General features: G+C 33.9%; 2 protein-coding genes and 1 non-coding gene across 3 annotated transcripts in view; 1 reads left to right on the forward strand and 2 right to left on the reverse strand.

Moving 5' to 3' along the window:
• Positions 1-6817, forward strand: part of LOC112506846 (probable NOT transcription complex subunit VIP2) — an 8862-nt gene extending 2045 nt beyond the window's left edge. The window contains exons 3-14 of the mRNA XM_025111145.1: positions 298-406; positions 488-666; positions 2234-2615; positions 2822-3028; positions 3119-3220; positions 3546-3634; positions 3712-3894; positions 5105-5530; positions 5915-5967; positions 6048-6089; positions 6303-6447; positions 6533-6817. Coding sequence (XP_024966913.1) covers positions 298-406; positions 488-666; positions 2234-2615; positions 2822-3028; positions 3119-3220; positions 3546-3634; positions 3712-3894; positions 5105-5530; positions 5915-5967; positions 6048-6089; positions 6303-6447; positions 6533-6595 — 1980 coding nt within the window. The 3' untranslated portion in view covers positions 6596-6817. The remainder of the gene's footprint in view (positions 1-297; positions 407-487; positions 667-2233; positions 2616-2821; positions 3029-3118; positions 3221-3545; positions 3635-3711; positions 3895-5104; positions 5531-5914; positions 5968-6047; positions 6090-6302; positions 6448-6532) is intronic.
• Positions 326-406, reverse strand: LOC112508330. The gene has a single exon (XR_003068705.1). It is a non-coding gene; the product is annotated as a small nucleolar RNA snoR35 (small nucleolar RNA).
• A 1878-nt stretch (positions 6818-8695) lies between the features above and the next one.
• Positions 8696-10752, reverse strand: LOC112505651 (ankyrin repeat-containing protein At5g02620). The gene is made up of 3 exons (XM_025109542.1): positions 10392-10752; positions 9890-10299; positions 8696-9577 (listed from the first exon to the last, which is right to left on the reverse strand). The coding sequence occupies exons 1-3, from the start codon at positions 10750-10752 to the stop codon at positions 8696-8698; spliced, it is 1653 nt and encodes a 550-aa protein (XP_024965310.1).
• Positions 10753-17742: the final 6990 nt, after the last annotated feature.

Genomic DNA, 17742 nt, shown 5'->3' on the forward strand with positions numbered 1-17742 from the left:
TCTATGCTGAAGTGGAAAAAGAACCATTACCATGATGTGGGATTATTATATTGTTGGAAGATCATTTACTTAGACTTGAGGTCATACCTGGAGTTGTTATTCTTGCTTACAATCTAAGCGTTTTAATTTATTCATGTTTCCATAATATGTGGATTCTGTCTTTCTTTGGCTGTCCTATTCTATATACATATATATATATATGGTATTTAATGCTCCCTTTCTTGGAAAAGATACCGTCATTGCTTTTTGTTTATATATGTTATATTGTCTATTCAAGTTGTTATCCTTTTGGTTCAGTCATCCCTGAACGGATCAGCTTCAAATCTTCAAGACAACACTGGGCGACCATTTTCTGCATCTTTCTCGACTCAATCTGGTGCACCTTCCCCTGTTTTCCATCAAAGTGGTTAGTGAATTATACTGGTTACCGTTGCTATTTTCATATGTACCTATATCACACCTTTTATGTGTGAGGTTCTCTTTATAGGATCTGTTCAGGGGCTCCATAACTTACATGGTAGTTTCAATGTTCCCAACATGCCGGGCTCACTTGGATCAAGAAATTCAACAACTGGTAATGTACCTTCAAGTGGGGTTCAACAATCAAGTGGAAACCTTTCTGGTGGAAGATTTGCATCAAACAATATCCCTGTAGCTCTTTCTCAGGTAATCTACGTTATGTCTTCATGTGTTTACTTAAAAATTGTTTTCATCATTCAAATATGTTATTTAGACACGATTGCATGACACAGACTATGGCACCAACCAGTGGCTGAACCAGGATTTTTGGAATGTTGTATGATTAAATTGAAACTAAAGTATTGGAATGAACTAAAATTATAATCAAAAGTGAAAAAGGTTTTAAATAGTCATTGATTCATTGTACAAATGCTCATTCTCAAACAAGTAATAAACGTGTTGTAAAACATGTATTTTTCGTATGGTAGAACTACTCTATGTGCTTCTCTTTGTGTTTCAGTTTCAACACTAGTAGCAATTATTATTTTTACATCCATGGACATGAAATTTCAACTGGGAGAAATACTTAACTATTAAGAAATAGATTTACCTGTGGAGACATACTAGTTATATTGATTTATTTGTCAGCACTTGGTAATTTATAATTTTTTGAGCTTATCATAAACAACCGATCATGATTTATTAAATCTTTTTTATAGTTAACCTAAATCTTTTTGTTGAAATAGCATCAATTGCATAAAATCTCAAACAAATGAATTAATAGATATTTGAAAATTGTTGGGTTTTGGATGGGATTAGAACTCTAGTTAATATAAGGGACTGAATGTGATTTCTCTTGGACTTGCATTATTTACAGAGTATATGATTAGAATACTTGAATTGAAGTAGGGCATCATTTGATAACATAGGTGTAACAACTTAAATATGTGCAGTAACCAATTATACTGCAACGACATATATGTCTGTTTCTGTTGGGTTATCTTTTAAAGATACAGATTTCATCATATTACTTCCAGTATGTCCTGGAAATTATAATAATCTGTAGAAACTGTGTGTTAGTTATGCCCTTGGTGCCAACTTGAAAATGACTAGTAGTGCATAGTGCACATCACAGTGCAATCCATTCCCCAAAACGGAAAAAATAAAATAGAAACGGAAGTGCATGATGTTAAATTAATTTTCTAGTAACATAATTAAATTACAAAATCTTTAGCTCTTATTTTATCAAAAAACAGAAAATAACTACCAAGTCAATAAACAAAAGCATGATATCTCTAAATTGGCTAAACACAAACAAATAAAGGATAGTCACAAATGACCATCAAACAATTAGGAAAATATATTCTTTTACTGGTTTAATGTCAAGGCCAACCAAAAAGAGAAGCCTGAATAAGTAACGAAGTTTGAGGAGTCGCTCATAAAACTTGTTTGTTGCAAAGAAGATTGTATTAAATCTATTGAAGAGAGTAGCAAAGAAAATCTACAAGAGGGGATGCTAAAGAGAAGCGGCGAACACATTAAAGACTTTCTTGTGTAGTGGAAACAAACGTTGAAGACCTGTGAGAAGAGAATGATGATATTTATTTTGATTTTACGTTTAAGTTAACATATATTTGTGGCTTTATGACCATGTGCACTGTGTGTATGCTCTGACTTTCTTTGGTTGGTGCTATGCTCGAGCTAGAAAACACTAATAGTCTTTTAACAAAGATTTTCTGATTTTGAATATTCACTCTCGTTTAATAATATGCAGATGGCTCATGGCAATTCACATGGTCACTCGGGGCTAACTAGTAGAGGTGGCATGAGTGTTGTTGGAAGCCCTGGATTTAGTAGTGGCACAAATGCAATTGGTGGTTCAATTCCTGGAATTCTCCCTACCTCTGCAGCAATCAGTAACCGGAGTAGCGTTCCAGGAGTTGGGGTGTCCCCGATTTTAGGAAATCCAGGCTCTCGGATTACAAGCTCGGCTGGAAACATTGGTGGCGGAAGTAGCATAGGAAGAAGCATAAGTTCTGGAGGAGGATTGTCTATGCCGGGCCTTGCTTCTCGCCTAAATCTGAACACTAATAGTGGATCAGGAAATTTAGGCGTGCAGGGTTCAAATAGATTAATGGGCGGTATGCTTCAACAAGGTATTTTATATTTTAGTGTAACGTCTTCTTACTTTAGCTATAGGTTTCTGTTCTTCCACTCCATATTTTAATCAGTTTTTATGATTCATTGGCATGACGAGTTTCTTAATTGTATTCGGGATTTCCATTCTTTTCTCGGGAATATGATTTTTACAATTCATTGTCATTGATTTTACTGCAATAATAATGATGGTTTTTGGACACAGCTTCCCCACAGGTTATGTCTATGTTTGGGAATTCCTATCATTCAGGTGGACCACTTTCTCAAAACCACGTTCAAGCTGGAAACAGCCTTAATTCAATGGGAATGTTAAATGATGTGAATAACAATGATGGTTCCCCATTCGATATAAATGACTTCCCTCAGCTGAGCAGCCGACCAAGTTCCTCTGGAGGGGCCCAAGGACAAATAGGTAAATCTCAAATTTAAAATTGTGTCTGACCTGATTTCAGGCGTTTATTTCTCTGCAATTTTTTTTTTCATTTAAATCATAAAATTTCAGGTTCATTACGGAAACAAGGTCTTGGTGTGAGTCCTATTGTTCAGCAAAATCAAGAATTCAGCATCCAGAATGAAGATTTTCCTGCCTTACCAGGATTTAAAGGTGATTGCACTCTCATATGTGGGTCTGCCCATTTTGATAAAAGCATTTTTTACACGCACTGCCTCATCCTCAAGTGTAGGTCAAAAAATACATGTATATATATATGTATATCATATATATCTATATATATATCAAATATCTCATATATCCTGTCTGAAGTAAACAGACAACTAATCGACGTCATTAAAGTTTTTATATAGTACCAGTGCGGCTATCATGTTGGTCCTTCATGGATCCTGATTTATCATTTTTAGTTGTGTTTCTAATGGACATGGATATAAATTTGACATCCCACGTTACTGACTGGTGCTTAGATATTGTCCAGGTGGCAATGCTGATTATGCTATGGATCTGCACCAGAAGGATCAACTTCATGATAACAATGTGTCGATGATGCAGTCTCCACATTTCTCTGTGAGTGCTACTTTTGAGGATTGGAGTATGCCACTGTTTTCTTTTCAATTTTTTAAGTCCTGTGGTTCCTTACGCAGATGGGAAGGTCTTCTGGATTCAACTTGGGAGGAACCTTTTCATCACATCGGCCACAGCAACAGCAACATGTTCCATCAATTAGTAGCAGCGGTGTCTCCTTTTCATCTGTAAATAATCAGGATCTACTCCACTTGCACGGTTCAGATATGTTCCAAGGATCACATTCATCCTATCATTCGCAGGTATCCTTGCTGCTTTTGCCTTAGCAAATGTCATAATTGAGTTATGAAGATCGGAACTTGTCTTGACTTACCAAGCCTATTTGGCCTGGTGTAGTATTTTATTATGGGAAAAGTTCGGAAGAATCCAACTAACTTTCCCATTTTGAATGATTACGCCCATGAACTTTTTTTGGATGAATAAACCATTGAACTTTCTCATTTTGAATCATTAGGTTCCGAACATTTTCTTGAATAAATAAACCATCTAACTTTTAGAAATTGGCTACCTAAATAAACTACCTGTACCCAGGTAGGAAGGTTTTAAAGTAAAAGAAACCTAAATAAGTTTTACTGTTTCCAAACCCCAAGCGATTCAGGCCCTGCCATCGATATCCCTTTCTAAACCCAACGGCATTGCTCCCCCTCGCCGCCCCATTGTGGTCTGTTCTCCATACTGCCCATCGCCACAGTTGGCTCCTGCCATCGATATCCCTTTTTTGATCCTTTTTTTTGTTTTTCGATTCTCCTTTTTTGATCTGTCTATGCATACACCATTAAACTGATGTAAAGAGATCAAAAGGCAAAGAATAGATAAAAAAGAGGGATACGGCAGTGATGAGCTATATGAAGAATACTACTTAGATGCTTTCAGCATTTAGAATTCAGATTCCAAATGAACAAATTCAAACTTGAAAAGGATCTTTGTGATTCTCGAAGAAGATCTCAAGTATCTGGAGTTTTTATTTGTATATTATAGGGATGATTTTACGACTATGGGGTGGTGAGGGGCAGTGATGCCGTTGGGTGCAAGGGGTTTGAATGTTGTAGGGTTTGGGACAATACAACTTATTTAGGTTTATTCAAAATCTAAAACCTTCCTAGCCGGGTGGAGGTAGTTATTTTGGGTTAAAATGATGTAGGCACCCAAAATTTAAAAGTTCCAATGGTTTATTTATTAAAAAGAAGTCCTGGGACTTGATCGTTCAAAATGAGAAAGTTCAATTATTTATTCATTCAAAAAGAGTTCAGTGACTTAATCAATTAAAATGGGAAAGTTTGTTAGGTTTTTCTCGACTTTTCTCCTTTATTGTCATTGTCATTGTTTTTCTGTTTTCTTGATTGCAAGAATTATTTGATCTGTTAAGGTGGTGACATCATTGCATAATCTTGATTAAACTAATTATTTTGTTTAATGACTGATGTAATGAAACTTGATTTTGAGGTGGTTTAGGCTGGTGGAGGTCCAGGTGTAGGTTTGAGACCTTTAAACTCTCCGAATACAGTCTCTGGTGTTGGATCATATGACCAACTTATCCAGCAATATCAACAGCAACAGAATCAATCTCAGTTCCGCCTGCAGCAAATATTTGCCGCCAGTCAGTCATATAGGGATCAGGGGATGAAATCGATGCAGGCTGCCCAAGCTGCCCCAGATCGATTCGGGCTGCTTGGTCTGTTAAGCGTAATAAGGATGAGCAATCCTGATTTAACATCTCTTGCACTTGGAATTGATTTGACAACACTTGGTCTGAATTTGAATTCGGCAGAAAACCTTCACAAAACATTTGGTTCTCCATGGCTGGATGAGCCTACCAAAGGAGCTCCAGAATTCAACGTGCCACAATGTTATTATGCCAAACAAGCACCGGTCCTTAACGTAAGCTGGCCATTGTTATTGTTTTCATTCCACATTTGGGCAAATTGCATGAAAATGTAACGTAATTAGGTCTGAATCCTATTTTACGTAATGTATTTTCAAAGCCTTTATTTTGGTACCTCAGATGTGACATCTTAAACATTTAGGTACCTGGTTTACGTATGAGAATGCATGAAAATGCAATGTACTTGGTCTGATTCTTATTTTGTGCAACTTATTTTGGTCTAAATGTCTGAAATGTCGCATTTGAGGTACCAAAATGAAGGTTTTGAAATTACGCTATATGGAATAGGAATCATATCAAAATACGTTGCATTTTCAGGCAATTTGTCCTTTGATAGACATTCTAATTTGTTGCTTCTAATATTTGTTGGATTTTTGCAGCAAGGATATTTATCGAAGTTCCAGTTGAATACTTTGTTCTATATATTTTACAGGTAATTCGAGTCCCTTGTGGTCTTTCTCCTTTGGTAGTTTTACCTTTATGAATAAATTCAATCTTGTTTGTTTCATGCAGCATGCCAAAAGATGAAGCCCAGTTGTATGCTGCAAATGAGCTGTAAGTTATCAGCCATGTTCGCCTTAGCTTATTGAAAAAGTCACGTTTGATTCGTTATAAAGTATAAACTAGCTGATAAGTTAGCTCAAGGAGGGGTTTTCCATTTATACCCCTTTACATTGAATTTCCAAACATGTCTTTTTAGGTCATTTTACATTGTCATCTAGCTTAAACATGATTATTTTGATGAGACTATTTGTACGGTGTTTACAGGTATAACAGAGGGTGGTTCTACCACCGAGAGCATCACTTGTGGTTTATGCGGGCTGCAAACATGGAGCCTCTCGTTAAGACAAATTCATACGAGAGAGGATCTTACATTTGTTTCGATCCAAACACATGGGAAACAATACGCAAGGTCCGCTTTTGAATCAATTTTTTTTGCCTTTATCATCGTTTTGAAAACGGTAACTGATGGTTTGTATTTGTGTGTGTGTTTTTAGGATAATTTTGTTGTCTACTATGAGATGTTGGAAAAAAGACCAAGTCTACCACCTCAACATTGACAATGAGAAATAATTTTACATGTAAAGTTTCCTTGGTAGGTTTCAGCTTTAGATGTTTGTTGTCTAATCCTTCCCTCCTTTTGTAATTTGAGTTGTCATTAGGAATATACCATTCTACCCTTCTCTTTTTGACTTATTCATTTCTTCTTATCATTGCATTTGTAGACAGCTTTTCTCAGATGTTTGAAAATTAAACTAATTTATGGTTTTTTTTCTTCTTCATGTTTCTATTTTAGTTTTACGGTTTTACCCTTAATTATGAGAGAAAGATATTCATTATTCCTCTATATAAAGGGTAACATTGTCAAATGATTATTAAGAAATGTAATAATTACATATTTTTAAATTCCTGGGCTTTTTTTTCTTTTATTGTAGAAGTTTATTTTGGGAGAAGATGGGCTTGCTCTTGTGGGTTGGATTGGATACAAAGCTTAATTTTGAACCTGGTGTCTGATTGGTTTGAGATTGAGTTCCAAAGGTTAAAAGTGTCTGAAGGTTATATGTTTAAATCTAAGGAGGAATAAAAATCCTATTGTGGTTACGGAGGGTCAAATGTGGTGATTCCGGTCTATCTGCAAAGCAGGTGGTCATCCTGGTATTAGTCGGTTCGCATAGCGTGTTGGATATCCAAGTAAAAAAAAAAAGAAAAAAAAGCTTGATTTTGTATTTTTAAAATTGAATTATGAAATCAAATGGAATTCAATTCTTTGACTTGTGTAAAGGAATGAGCAAATCCCTCGAATCATAGAAGTTGAGACAATGTTTGGTTTGACTGAATGTTTTTGAGAGATTTGAATTTTATGGAAAGATTTTTAATTTTTGATCTGTTTGATTTGTAGGATCATTCTTTATTGATAATTTATAAAAGCAAAATATTTGTAAAACAAAGGCTTTTAAAATATTATTCCAAACAAAATTCTATAAAATCTCGTGAAATACCATCTAATCCATGAGATTTCAAAATTCAATGTTTGTCGGATTTTAATTCTGGATTTTTCTTAAATCAAACGTGAGATTGGAATGAAATGAAATCTGATTCGACATCGTAAACAAATACTACAACAAATCAGTTATCCAACCTTGTCTATTTTGTAGTTGCGCATTAAAAAAAGGCATATTTATCAAACGCTTATCGCGTAAATGCGTACTACTAGCAAAAGTTACCATCACTCAGTTGCCTTATCCAAATAGATTGATGGTAAACGTTTCTTGCACAATAAGCGTTAATTGGGTAAGAGTCTACTCCCTCCCATATACAGAATAAGAACCGGTTACAATTTTCGGTCCTTACCATGCTCATTCAGTAAGATAAGACGATACCCAATAAGCACTTATCCGATAAATGTTTGATAAACGCACTTGTATCATCTGAAAAACGTTGTGTAAATTAATTGTTGTTTAAAAGAAACAGAGATTACCAATATGCACATCTATACTATATTATAAAGCATTTGACAAAAATTCTTAAAAACCATTTTTTATGCCCGAAATACTGTTTATTGATGCATATTACTTAAAATTTAAGATTACAAGTAAATTATGCATACATACAACTTATTAAAGCTCCATATTTGAATTCACGTAACTAACTGCAGATAAACATAATCAAATATTGAATAAACATCTCATTTTAAATATAAAAAATTTAAAATATAATTGGGATAATCATTGAGTTCTAACAGAATACTTAGTTATTATCTTTATAAAAAATTATATTATTACACCTAAAATAAACTTTCTTTGTTACTAAATCTAAATTAAATTATAATTAAAAAAAATTGAACTAAGAAAATTAAACCAAAACACAAGAACTTTTAAAAATATTAATTTAATACTGATATCGATATATATTTTTTTCAAAATTTTATAATATTTTCAAATTTATATTTTATTTAAAAATAAAAACATTATCGTTTTTCTCAAAACCACATAAAATCGTATTATATCGAAATAAAACGAAACACTGAAATCAAGATGTGTCTCGATGCATTGCACGAGTACCCTTCTAGTATTTTAAAATGCTTAAAACGCATGTCACGTTTCCTTCAAAAAAAACAAAAAAAACACGTCACGTTTAATCGGACCCATTTTTTTTTTGTTCTAAATCGCATACATTTTCTTGAACTCAGTATTCATCGCGTCTGTGTCCGAAAATACAGACAACGACCAGGACCTCGACCTCGATCTCGACCTACTCCCGCTCCTTCTCAAATTTCTCATATTCGAAGTTTCTATCCGATGCATGATCACCCAATAACACATTAGACCCAAAGTCGACACCATAATCGACGTTCCTATAACCGTCACGCAGATCGCTAGCCATTTCTCGTGCTCCCCGACCACGATGAACGCGAGTGCCAGAAACGCAACCGATATAAGCACGCAAGCTAGCCACATTAGCTTGTTGATTATCGCCATCATTTGCTTCTTCGCTTTGCTTTCTATTACCACCACCGACGTTTGAACCACGACCACGGCTAGCGAGATGAATAGAGCCACGGAGTCGAAAACAAAAAAGATTATAAACAACGGTTGTGGGGCAATATTCGCCTCGCCTAGCGAATACCCTTTCGGAATGTCGTTCGGATCGTCGGCATATTGACCCGGGACCGTAAAGATTGCCGCAAAGGCGACGGTGGCGATTAACACTGCCACCACGGTGGTGGAATTTATCGCGTTGTTGAGGCCCTCGGCTTGCATTTTGTTGAGATGTTTACAGATGCCTTGGACCCTACGTCGAGTTTGGAGAGTGTGTTCGAGTTGGTGGTGGACCTCGTGCTTTATGTCGCTGACGGTTTGCTTTAGCTCACGAGCCGGAGTCGAGGGAGGTTTCAGGGCCTGAGCGCTTGGGACCCCGTGTTCTTGTAAGATACATCCAATTTCGGGATGGCCCATTTTCTGAGCTGTGTCAAGGGCGGTCTCGTTCGACCTATTCACGACTTGTGTGTTGGTTTCACCACGAGCTAGCAATATCTTTACGATCTGCGTAAACATAACGATTATATGCGAGAACGAAAGATTAACAATTCGTTGCATTTGACATCTTAGATTCATCACACCGAGCGTCAAATGCAATCAGGGTTCCAATGGATTGCATATGACGTCCATCGGTACAACATCTTAGACGCCATATGCAATCGTGAATTGCATCGGACGTCAATTGATACACCATTTCAGACATCAGATGCAATCACATCTATCATGTCGAGGATTGCATCTGATGTCTCTCTCGATGATACCATTCCATACGTCAAATGCACCTTATATCAAGAAACTCAAAACCGAATGCTTTACCTGAACCCGACCTTTCCGCGTTGCTATATGCAACGCCGTATTACCCTTGGCATCGACAATATTTATCAGCGCCGGATCCGCCTTGATCAATTCCTCAACCACCTCATGATTTTTCCCTTTCGCAGCCATGTGAAGGGCGGTCTGCCCCTTCTTATCAATCCTTGCCGAAATCCCGGGTGCCTTCTCCAAAAGAGCCTTCACCACCCGAACATGCCCGTTTCTCGCACTCGAATGCAACGCTGTTTTCCCGTTACTCCTCGCTATCGAGGCCAAGCTACTCTCTATCTCCAATAGATAATTCATCACCTCAATGTTGCCTTGCATCGCCGCCGTGTGCAACGCCGTGGTGTTCGACATATCCACCGTCATCGATAACTCCGGGTGGGCCTCCATTAAGACCTTCAATATCTCTGTAAATCGAACCATTAAAATAATATATATATATATATATATATATAATAATAATAATAATAATAACCGAAAATTAGAGAAACGGGCATACCTAAATCTCCTTGTTTAGCAGCAATGTGAAGAGCATCAAAACCATTATTGGCTTTGATGCTGGCAGTTGCAACATCACATTGATCGATCAAAAGTCTAACTAAATCAACATAACCGTATTCCGCCGCGACATACAGCGGCGTTTCGCCGGCGTAATTCTTCTTGGCCAGCAATGAAATCAATTCTTCCTCCTCATCACACTCACCTAAAATCTCCATTACTGCGTTAATGTTTCCAGCCCTGGAAGCTGTATGCAAAGGGGTATCATCGCGTTTTCCGGTGACTAGTTTGGACATTTTTTTCCGGTAAGTGGTGGCTCTGGGTGTGGCCGGTGGTAGACCTCTTTCTGATGGTGCTTTCATTGGAGAAATTTGTGTATATAGCCTAAAAAACGATCCTCTGCTTTTATTTGGAGGAAGTTTTTTTCGATTCTAATGATCAACAACACAAATCCTTTTCTTCTTCCCCTCAAAAACCCAGATCAAAAAGAGCATTTTCAAACCTAGAAAAGCTTTCTTCATCTAAAAAATCAACAATCTTGAAGAATCTGATTGAATTATTTGATCACAGAATGCAAATATTCCCTGAAGTTAACTTCCCAAACTCCATTATTGATGGATTGCAATCTCCTGGACCTCAAATTTATTCCCTGTTTCAAACACAATAATCATAGAAAAACAAAGGAATTTGCTCAGCGTCGTTTTATCAAACAGATAGCATGCGTTAGGAAATGGTGATGAATGATGGCATCATAAAAGCTAAAAAATGGATGAAACAGAAATGGGTTTTTTTTAAAAACAGAGGATGTAATGAAGGAAAGAGAAGAAATTACCTGGGTATGAAGAAAGGTGGACCTTTTGCTCTCCTCCATTTGGAACCAAAAAGCCCATGAATTGAAAATGGCTTTTTGAGATCAAATCAATCTGTAAATGGCATTAAATGACAAAAGAACCAGAGCTATAGTTGGTTCCCTTTGTAATGTATCTTTTTGGGTTGGATCAATGGAGGTGGAGAGAAAAAGAAGAGAGAGAGAGAGAGAGAGAGAGAGAGAGAGATGAGAGAGAAAGGGATATCAATGGCACATGTATCCAACAAAGGTTTTGTAAAGTTATATATTTCATAAAAATAGAATCCGAATCACACCCAAAATCTCTTTTCTTCATTATTCCCCAAAAAAAAAAAAATTTATTTTATAATATAATTTAAATTATTTTTGCACATTTTTTATATTAAAAATTTGTAATCGTTCATACACTGCTATTTCAAATAACATATCCAATTACAAACCAGTTTTTATGTGTTGTTTTATATACATAAATACACATGTGAAACATGCATTTTTTTTATAGAGCGCCGAATGGAAATTTCGAGACTGTCTGCCATGTGGGGAAAAAAAACACATGTAATATGGTATGAATCATAACTTAAAGATCGAACTCGTGGAATGATCTGAATTGGTTTGTACGAGTTCGTATTTGTTAAGTATGATACATGAATATATTACTCTTCGGTTCTGAAAATACTTACAGCTTCGAAAAATTTCCGCTACATACATATTCTTTCGTCAGTACCGAACATTTGAATGTGCAAACCCATGGGTAACGAAGGCTATATTTGCAATAAAAAGGGAATAACTTGATGCCATGTTTGTTTATATAAACTTTTCGTTACTTTAATTTTAAGCGTTAATAGAATCTTTTGTTTTAATTGACTGATATTTATGAATAATTTACTTGAACAGATGAATCACACATATCTCGTTGTTATAAATCTAATCTTATGATTTAATGTTTATTGTACATTTAGACTCGTTCATATAATCGAAAGTTTTAAAATGAATACGTATGCAAATATTAGGTGATTTTGGATCTTTTAGCACCGTTTGATTTGCGAGATTTTGTAGGATTTGAAATAGAATTTTATTCCAGTCTTGTATTTGGTTTGAAGGAAAGTTTGGATTTGAAATTCCGAGATTTCAATGAAGCTCCAAAATCGATGGATTTAGAAACCCCTTTGAGATGGTTGTCGTTGCAAATCCAAATTCAATGGATTTCAATTGTTTTCGTCGCTTCTCTACCCTGCCTTTTGATCAAATCTGGCGTAATTTCTTCATCACCTCCACATCTTACTGAAACAATCATATTTACAAAAAATTAAGTCTCGTTTTAAAACCTACAAACCGAACACATCGAAGATTTCCAAATCCTCCCAATTTTAAATCATTTCACGAAATCTAAATCGCTCAAAAACATTCTGTGAAATCAAACATGCCCTTAGAGATTTTCCTTTAGTAAGGAATTTTGATTGACAAAAAATCACAAAGGGTGGTGCCTGATTGGTTTGAGCTTGACTTCAAAGGTCAAAATTACCAGGAGGTCCCAAGTTCAAATTCAAGGAGGAATAAAAATCTCATTGTGGACACAGAGGTTCAAACGCTGTGACTCCGAGCTATCTACAAAACAGGTGGTCGCCATGTGATTAGTCGGCTCGTATAGCGAGTTGTATATCCAGGTTAATAAAAAAAATGATTGATAAAATGAAAAGTATGGGGGCTATTTGTAAAACAACCCTAGTAGTTTTGTCTTTAAGGGCTTTTGATGGGGAAAAAGTGAAAGCATGGCTAGCTATTTGTAGAACAATCATACTAGTTTTTTTCTCTCTTGGAAGGGCTTTTGATGGAAATAATGAAAAATAGAGGGGGCAACATGTAAAATAACTTTATTTTGGAAGGGCTTTTGATGGAAAKAATGAAAAATAGAGGGGGCAACATGTAAAATAACTTTATTTTGGAAGGGCTTTTGATGGAAAKAATGAAAAATAGAGGGGGCAACATGTAAAATAACTTTATTTTGGAAGGGCTTTTGATGGAAAGAATGCAAAGTAAGGGGGCTAGTTATAAAACAATCATATTAGTTCCTTTTTTTTAAAGGGCTTCTTATGAAAAAGAATGAAAAGCATAGGGGCTATCATGTTTTTGTGGGACTCTCGACATTTGATCATGGTTCTAAATAACTAGTTATGACGTCAAGACTTGGGTTTGCCGCCGGGTTAACTCGTATGACTCCACTCTAAGACTTGACTTGCATTGTAACGCGTTACGACAACTTATGGTACGTTACGGCACGTTATTTTGTAAGGTATGAGGTTACTTTAATATATATAACGTAAGTGATAAATGATAATTATGTAGGAGACTTAGCACTTAAGTAAATAAAAAAAGTATGCTTAAAAACTAAAACATTAAATAGCTAAATACTTACTCACACTCCCGTACACGAAAAGTCGAACACGAATTCTTTGAAAATTGAAATAGTAGCGAGTAAAGATTCAAGAGATTTAATCCCGATTTTGCATTTTTGATATCATTTTCTATTTGGAATCAGTGGTTCTTCATTTTTTTTTTAATTTTATTGCTTTATATGAATTTAATTTGTACTAAGGCATTATTCAAAACACTAACACATACAAGTGTGGGTGTGTGTGTGTGTATATGTATGTATATATATATGCCGCTTTGGTCTTATCATAATTTGTAAAGCTTGAGGCTTGACCTTGCTGCCATGCCACCCCTCACGCCATTAGAACCTTGCATTTGAATGGTTATTTGGTTGAATATTTGAGTTATAAAATCATTTTCAAGAAAATACTGGTTCAAATAAAAAAGCTAAATATCATGAGAATCTAACAAAAATAAGGGAAGATTCATATACGGATTATTGAAAAAATCCATTTGAAAATGCATATATGAACCCATATAAATAACTTGTAATTTCGATTCACATATGAATCGTCAAATAGATTTTTTCATTCATCAAATTATCCAAAGGGAGAAAATAGAGATTTTATGTATCTTTTTGCTTTAATAGATTATCCAAAATCTTCTCTAAAAATGGAGAAAAGAGAGAGAGTAAATTTTTTCAAATCTAAATAACTCCTTAAAAACGATTCTTCATTTTGAAGATCACAACGTCGATTATCTATACTATATTATAAAGCATTTGACAAAACTCTTAAAAACCATTTTTATGCATGAAGTACTGTTTATTAATACATATTACTTAAAATTCAAGATTACAAGTAATTTTGCTTAAATACAACTTATTAAAGCTTCAGTTTTAAATTCGTGTACTAACTGCAGATAAATATAATCAAATAAAGGATAAACATCCATTTTAAATATAAAAAATCTAAAATATAATAAAGATAATCATTGAGTTCTAACAGAATGTTTAATTATTTATCTTTATAAAATATTATATTATTAAAGCAAAATAAATTATTTTATTATTAAATCTAAATTAACTTATAATAAAAAAAATTGAATTAAAGAAGTTACACAAAAAAACGAGAACTACTAAATAGTTACTTTAATACTAATATCGATTTTTTTTTTCAAAATTTTATGTTATCTTCAAATTTATATTTCATTTAAAAATAAAAACATTATCACTTTCTCAAAACCAGATAAAATCGTATTATAACGATAGATACAAAATAAAAACTAAAGATTAATGAAGATCTATCTTGCTGCATTGTGCAAGGATCCTTCTAGTATTATTAAAATATTTCATTCATCTAATAAATATTATTTCTCTCTAAAAATTTAATTTTAAAATATCCAATTTGTAGGAATATACTAACAAATATTTTCTTTCTCATTGTAATCATTTTTAGAGAGTTCTTCAAATTTAGAGGATTTTACACTCTCTTTCATACTTTCTCCATTTTAAAGAATCTCCTGGAACAAAAAACATGCACAAAATCTCTAAAATATCTATTTTGGAGAATTTACTAGAGATGTTCTCACGAGCGAGAAATAATATTTTATTAAATGTATGAAATATTTATTAATATAATTAATGTTATAATATTTAAAATTAAATGTCTACTAGAATTAAATGCATTTTTTTAAATATTTTGAATTTTAACTCTTTATTCTAAAAAAAAACCATTTGAGAATGAGATACTCTAATGAACCAATGTAAAATAAATTATTGTGGAATTACTTTTTCATTTTCGTAATAAATAAATATAGTATTTAAAATTAAAAGCTAAAGTTTTCGTGGGTAAAATAAATATATAAATTTACTTTTGAAAAATTAAGGGGCTGTTTGACAATTGCTGAATGGTTTGGTTTAGAATGATTAAGTGGTCAGAATGATTAATAGGCTCTTATGATATAGTGCTAAATGAAATATAATTGTTTGATAATTATGTACAATGAAATTAGGGCTCTTAATGGTTTTGGGAGATTCATGATACAAAATCATTCAGAGGGTTTCAGAACCATTAAGAGAAAGACTTTTTTTCCGCCAAACAAGATTCACCTCTTAACGATTCAGATGTTGCTTCTTAATGAAACTATTAAGAGGTAAACAAACAACCCCTAAGAGTAGGAATTGCGAGCTCAAACATTTATGCTTCAATACTACATAAAACAATGTTGTTTTACAACTTCACGAAAAACACAAGAATACGATTAATGAGCGTAATCATGTTATGATAACCCTGAATTAGTAACAGTTTGATCATTGATCGATTTAATATTACGTCGTCCGGCAATTTTCAATATTATTTATTATAAATGTCACCTCGTCGCTACGAAATGGCATCTCTTATCGGTGGAATATGAACTGCGTTCTACCTTCTTTCAGAGGCAAATCGTGGGATCATTGAAGAATGTGTGGCAAGCGGATCTTCGGGTTGCAACGTATTCTCTTTGGAAACTCAGAAATGCTTATTTTTTTATTATAATTTATAAATATATTTTTTAATTGTTATTAAAAAAATGAAATACATTTATATGTCACATAAAAAATAATGCTGGATTTATAGATTTACGTCATTATATGCACATCAACTGGTTCAATATATGATTTATTTATCTAAGGGGCCGTTTACCTAAAAACTTACCCGGTAAGCACTTATCAGTAAAATTCAACACAATCGCTTACTTACCGGGTAAGATTTTATTCACTAAAACGCATCGTATGCAACAATTTATCCCGGTAACTCGGTAAGCGTTAACCATGGTAAGAGTACTCGTCATCACTTACCGGGTAAGACTCTCGATTCTTACTTTCGCTCTTACCAGGTAAGATATTTAATCCTTGTCATATTTATCCGGTAAAGTAAAGTGACTTCGTAAGCGCTTACCTGGATTAACGTTTAGTAAATGACACCTAAGATTTCTATAAAAATATGTAAATTAATATATTTAATCTTCAATCATAAATTCGTGATTTATTAATATTTAAATATAATAAAAATGATTAAAATTAGAGAATGAATGGTAAAAATATAAGGGATTTTGTCGTGAAGCTGCAACCATGTGAATGTGACGAATTTAATTTATTAAATAATATAATCACCGAAATTCTCTTACCCTATAACCGTATTCATGGTTCCTTCCAACCATTTAAATTTAAAATATTAATAATTAAGTTTTGTTTGAGTGGAGAACCTAAATACTGTCGCCACGTGTTTTTTTCCTTCAGAAAAAGTGGTTTTTATTTCATTATCTATTTTCATAAAATATAAATATTATATTTAGATTAATTTGTAAATGTTACGATTAGGAAAAAGGCGAAAAGTTGAGCTGAAAACCATTGCTTTATATTTCTTATCTGGCCCAAGAGATATTATACAATATATTTATACCGAGAGTTAAAAGGGGTTGTTTTTTTACTTCTTGATAGTTTTATTAAGAGGCAACTTTTGAATATTTAAGAGATGAATCTTGTTTGACAAAAGAAAAAGTTTGCCTCTTAATGGTTCTAAAACTCTCTGAATGATTTTGTATCATGGATCTCCCTTAACCATTAAGAGCCATAATTTCATTGTACACAATTACCAAACAATTATATTTTATTTTGCATCATATCATGAGAGCCTCTTAATTATTCTGACCACTTAATCATTCTGCACCAAACCATTCAGCAATTGTCAAACAGCCCCTTACCGACTTAAAAACAAGGGTACAAGGAGTATAATACTAAGCACAATTACTTTAATTTGGCCTTTTAAGATGGACTTTTAAAGATGTCTTGAAGAGCCATCTTGGATGTAATAGGTTGCATCTTGGACTTTGGTAGCGACTTAGTAAGAATATCGACAAGTTGAAAACGACTTATGATAGACAATAGTCTAATGGTACGATCAAGAACCTTGTCACGAATAAAATGGCAATCGAGTTCGATGTGTTTAGTATGTTCGTGAAAGGTAGGATTGGAGGCTAGTTAGACGGCTGACTTGTTATCACAAAAAATAAAAGTAGTACCGTTTTAGCAATTTATTTAATTAATTATTAATTAAATTAATTAATTATAAAGCATAGTTATTGATTTTTAAGT

The sequence above is a fragment of the Cynara cardunculus genome, assembly GCF_001531365.2.
Source record: "Cynara cardunculus var. scolymus isolate 2C chromosome LG 2, CcrdV1, whole genome shotgun sequence".
Classification (NCBI taxonomy): Eukaryota; Viridiplantae; Streptophyta; class Magnoliopsida; order Asterales; family Asteraceae; genus Cynara; species Cynara cardunculus.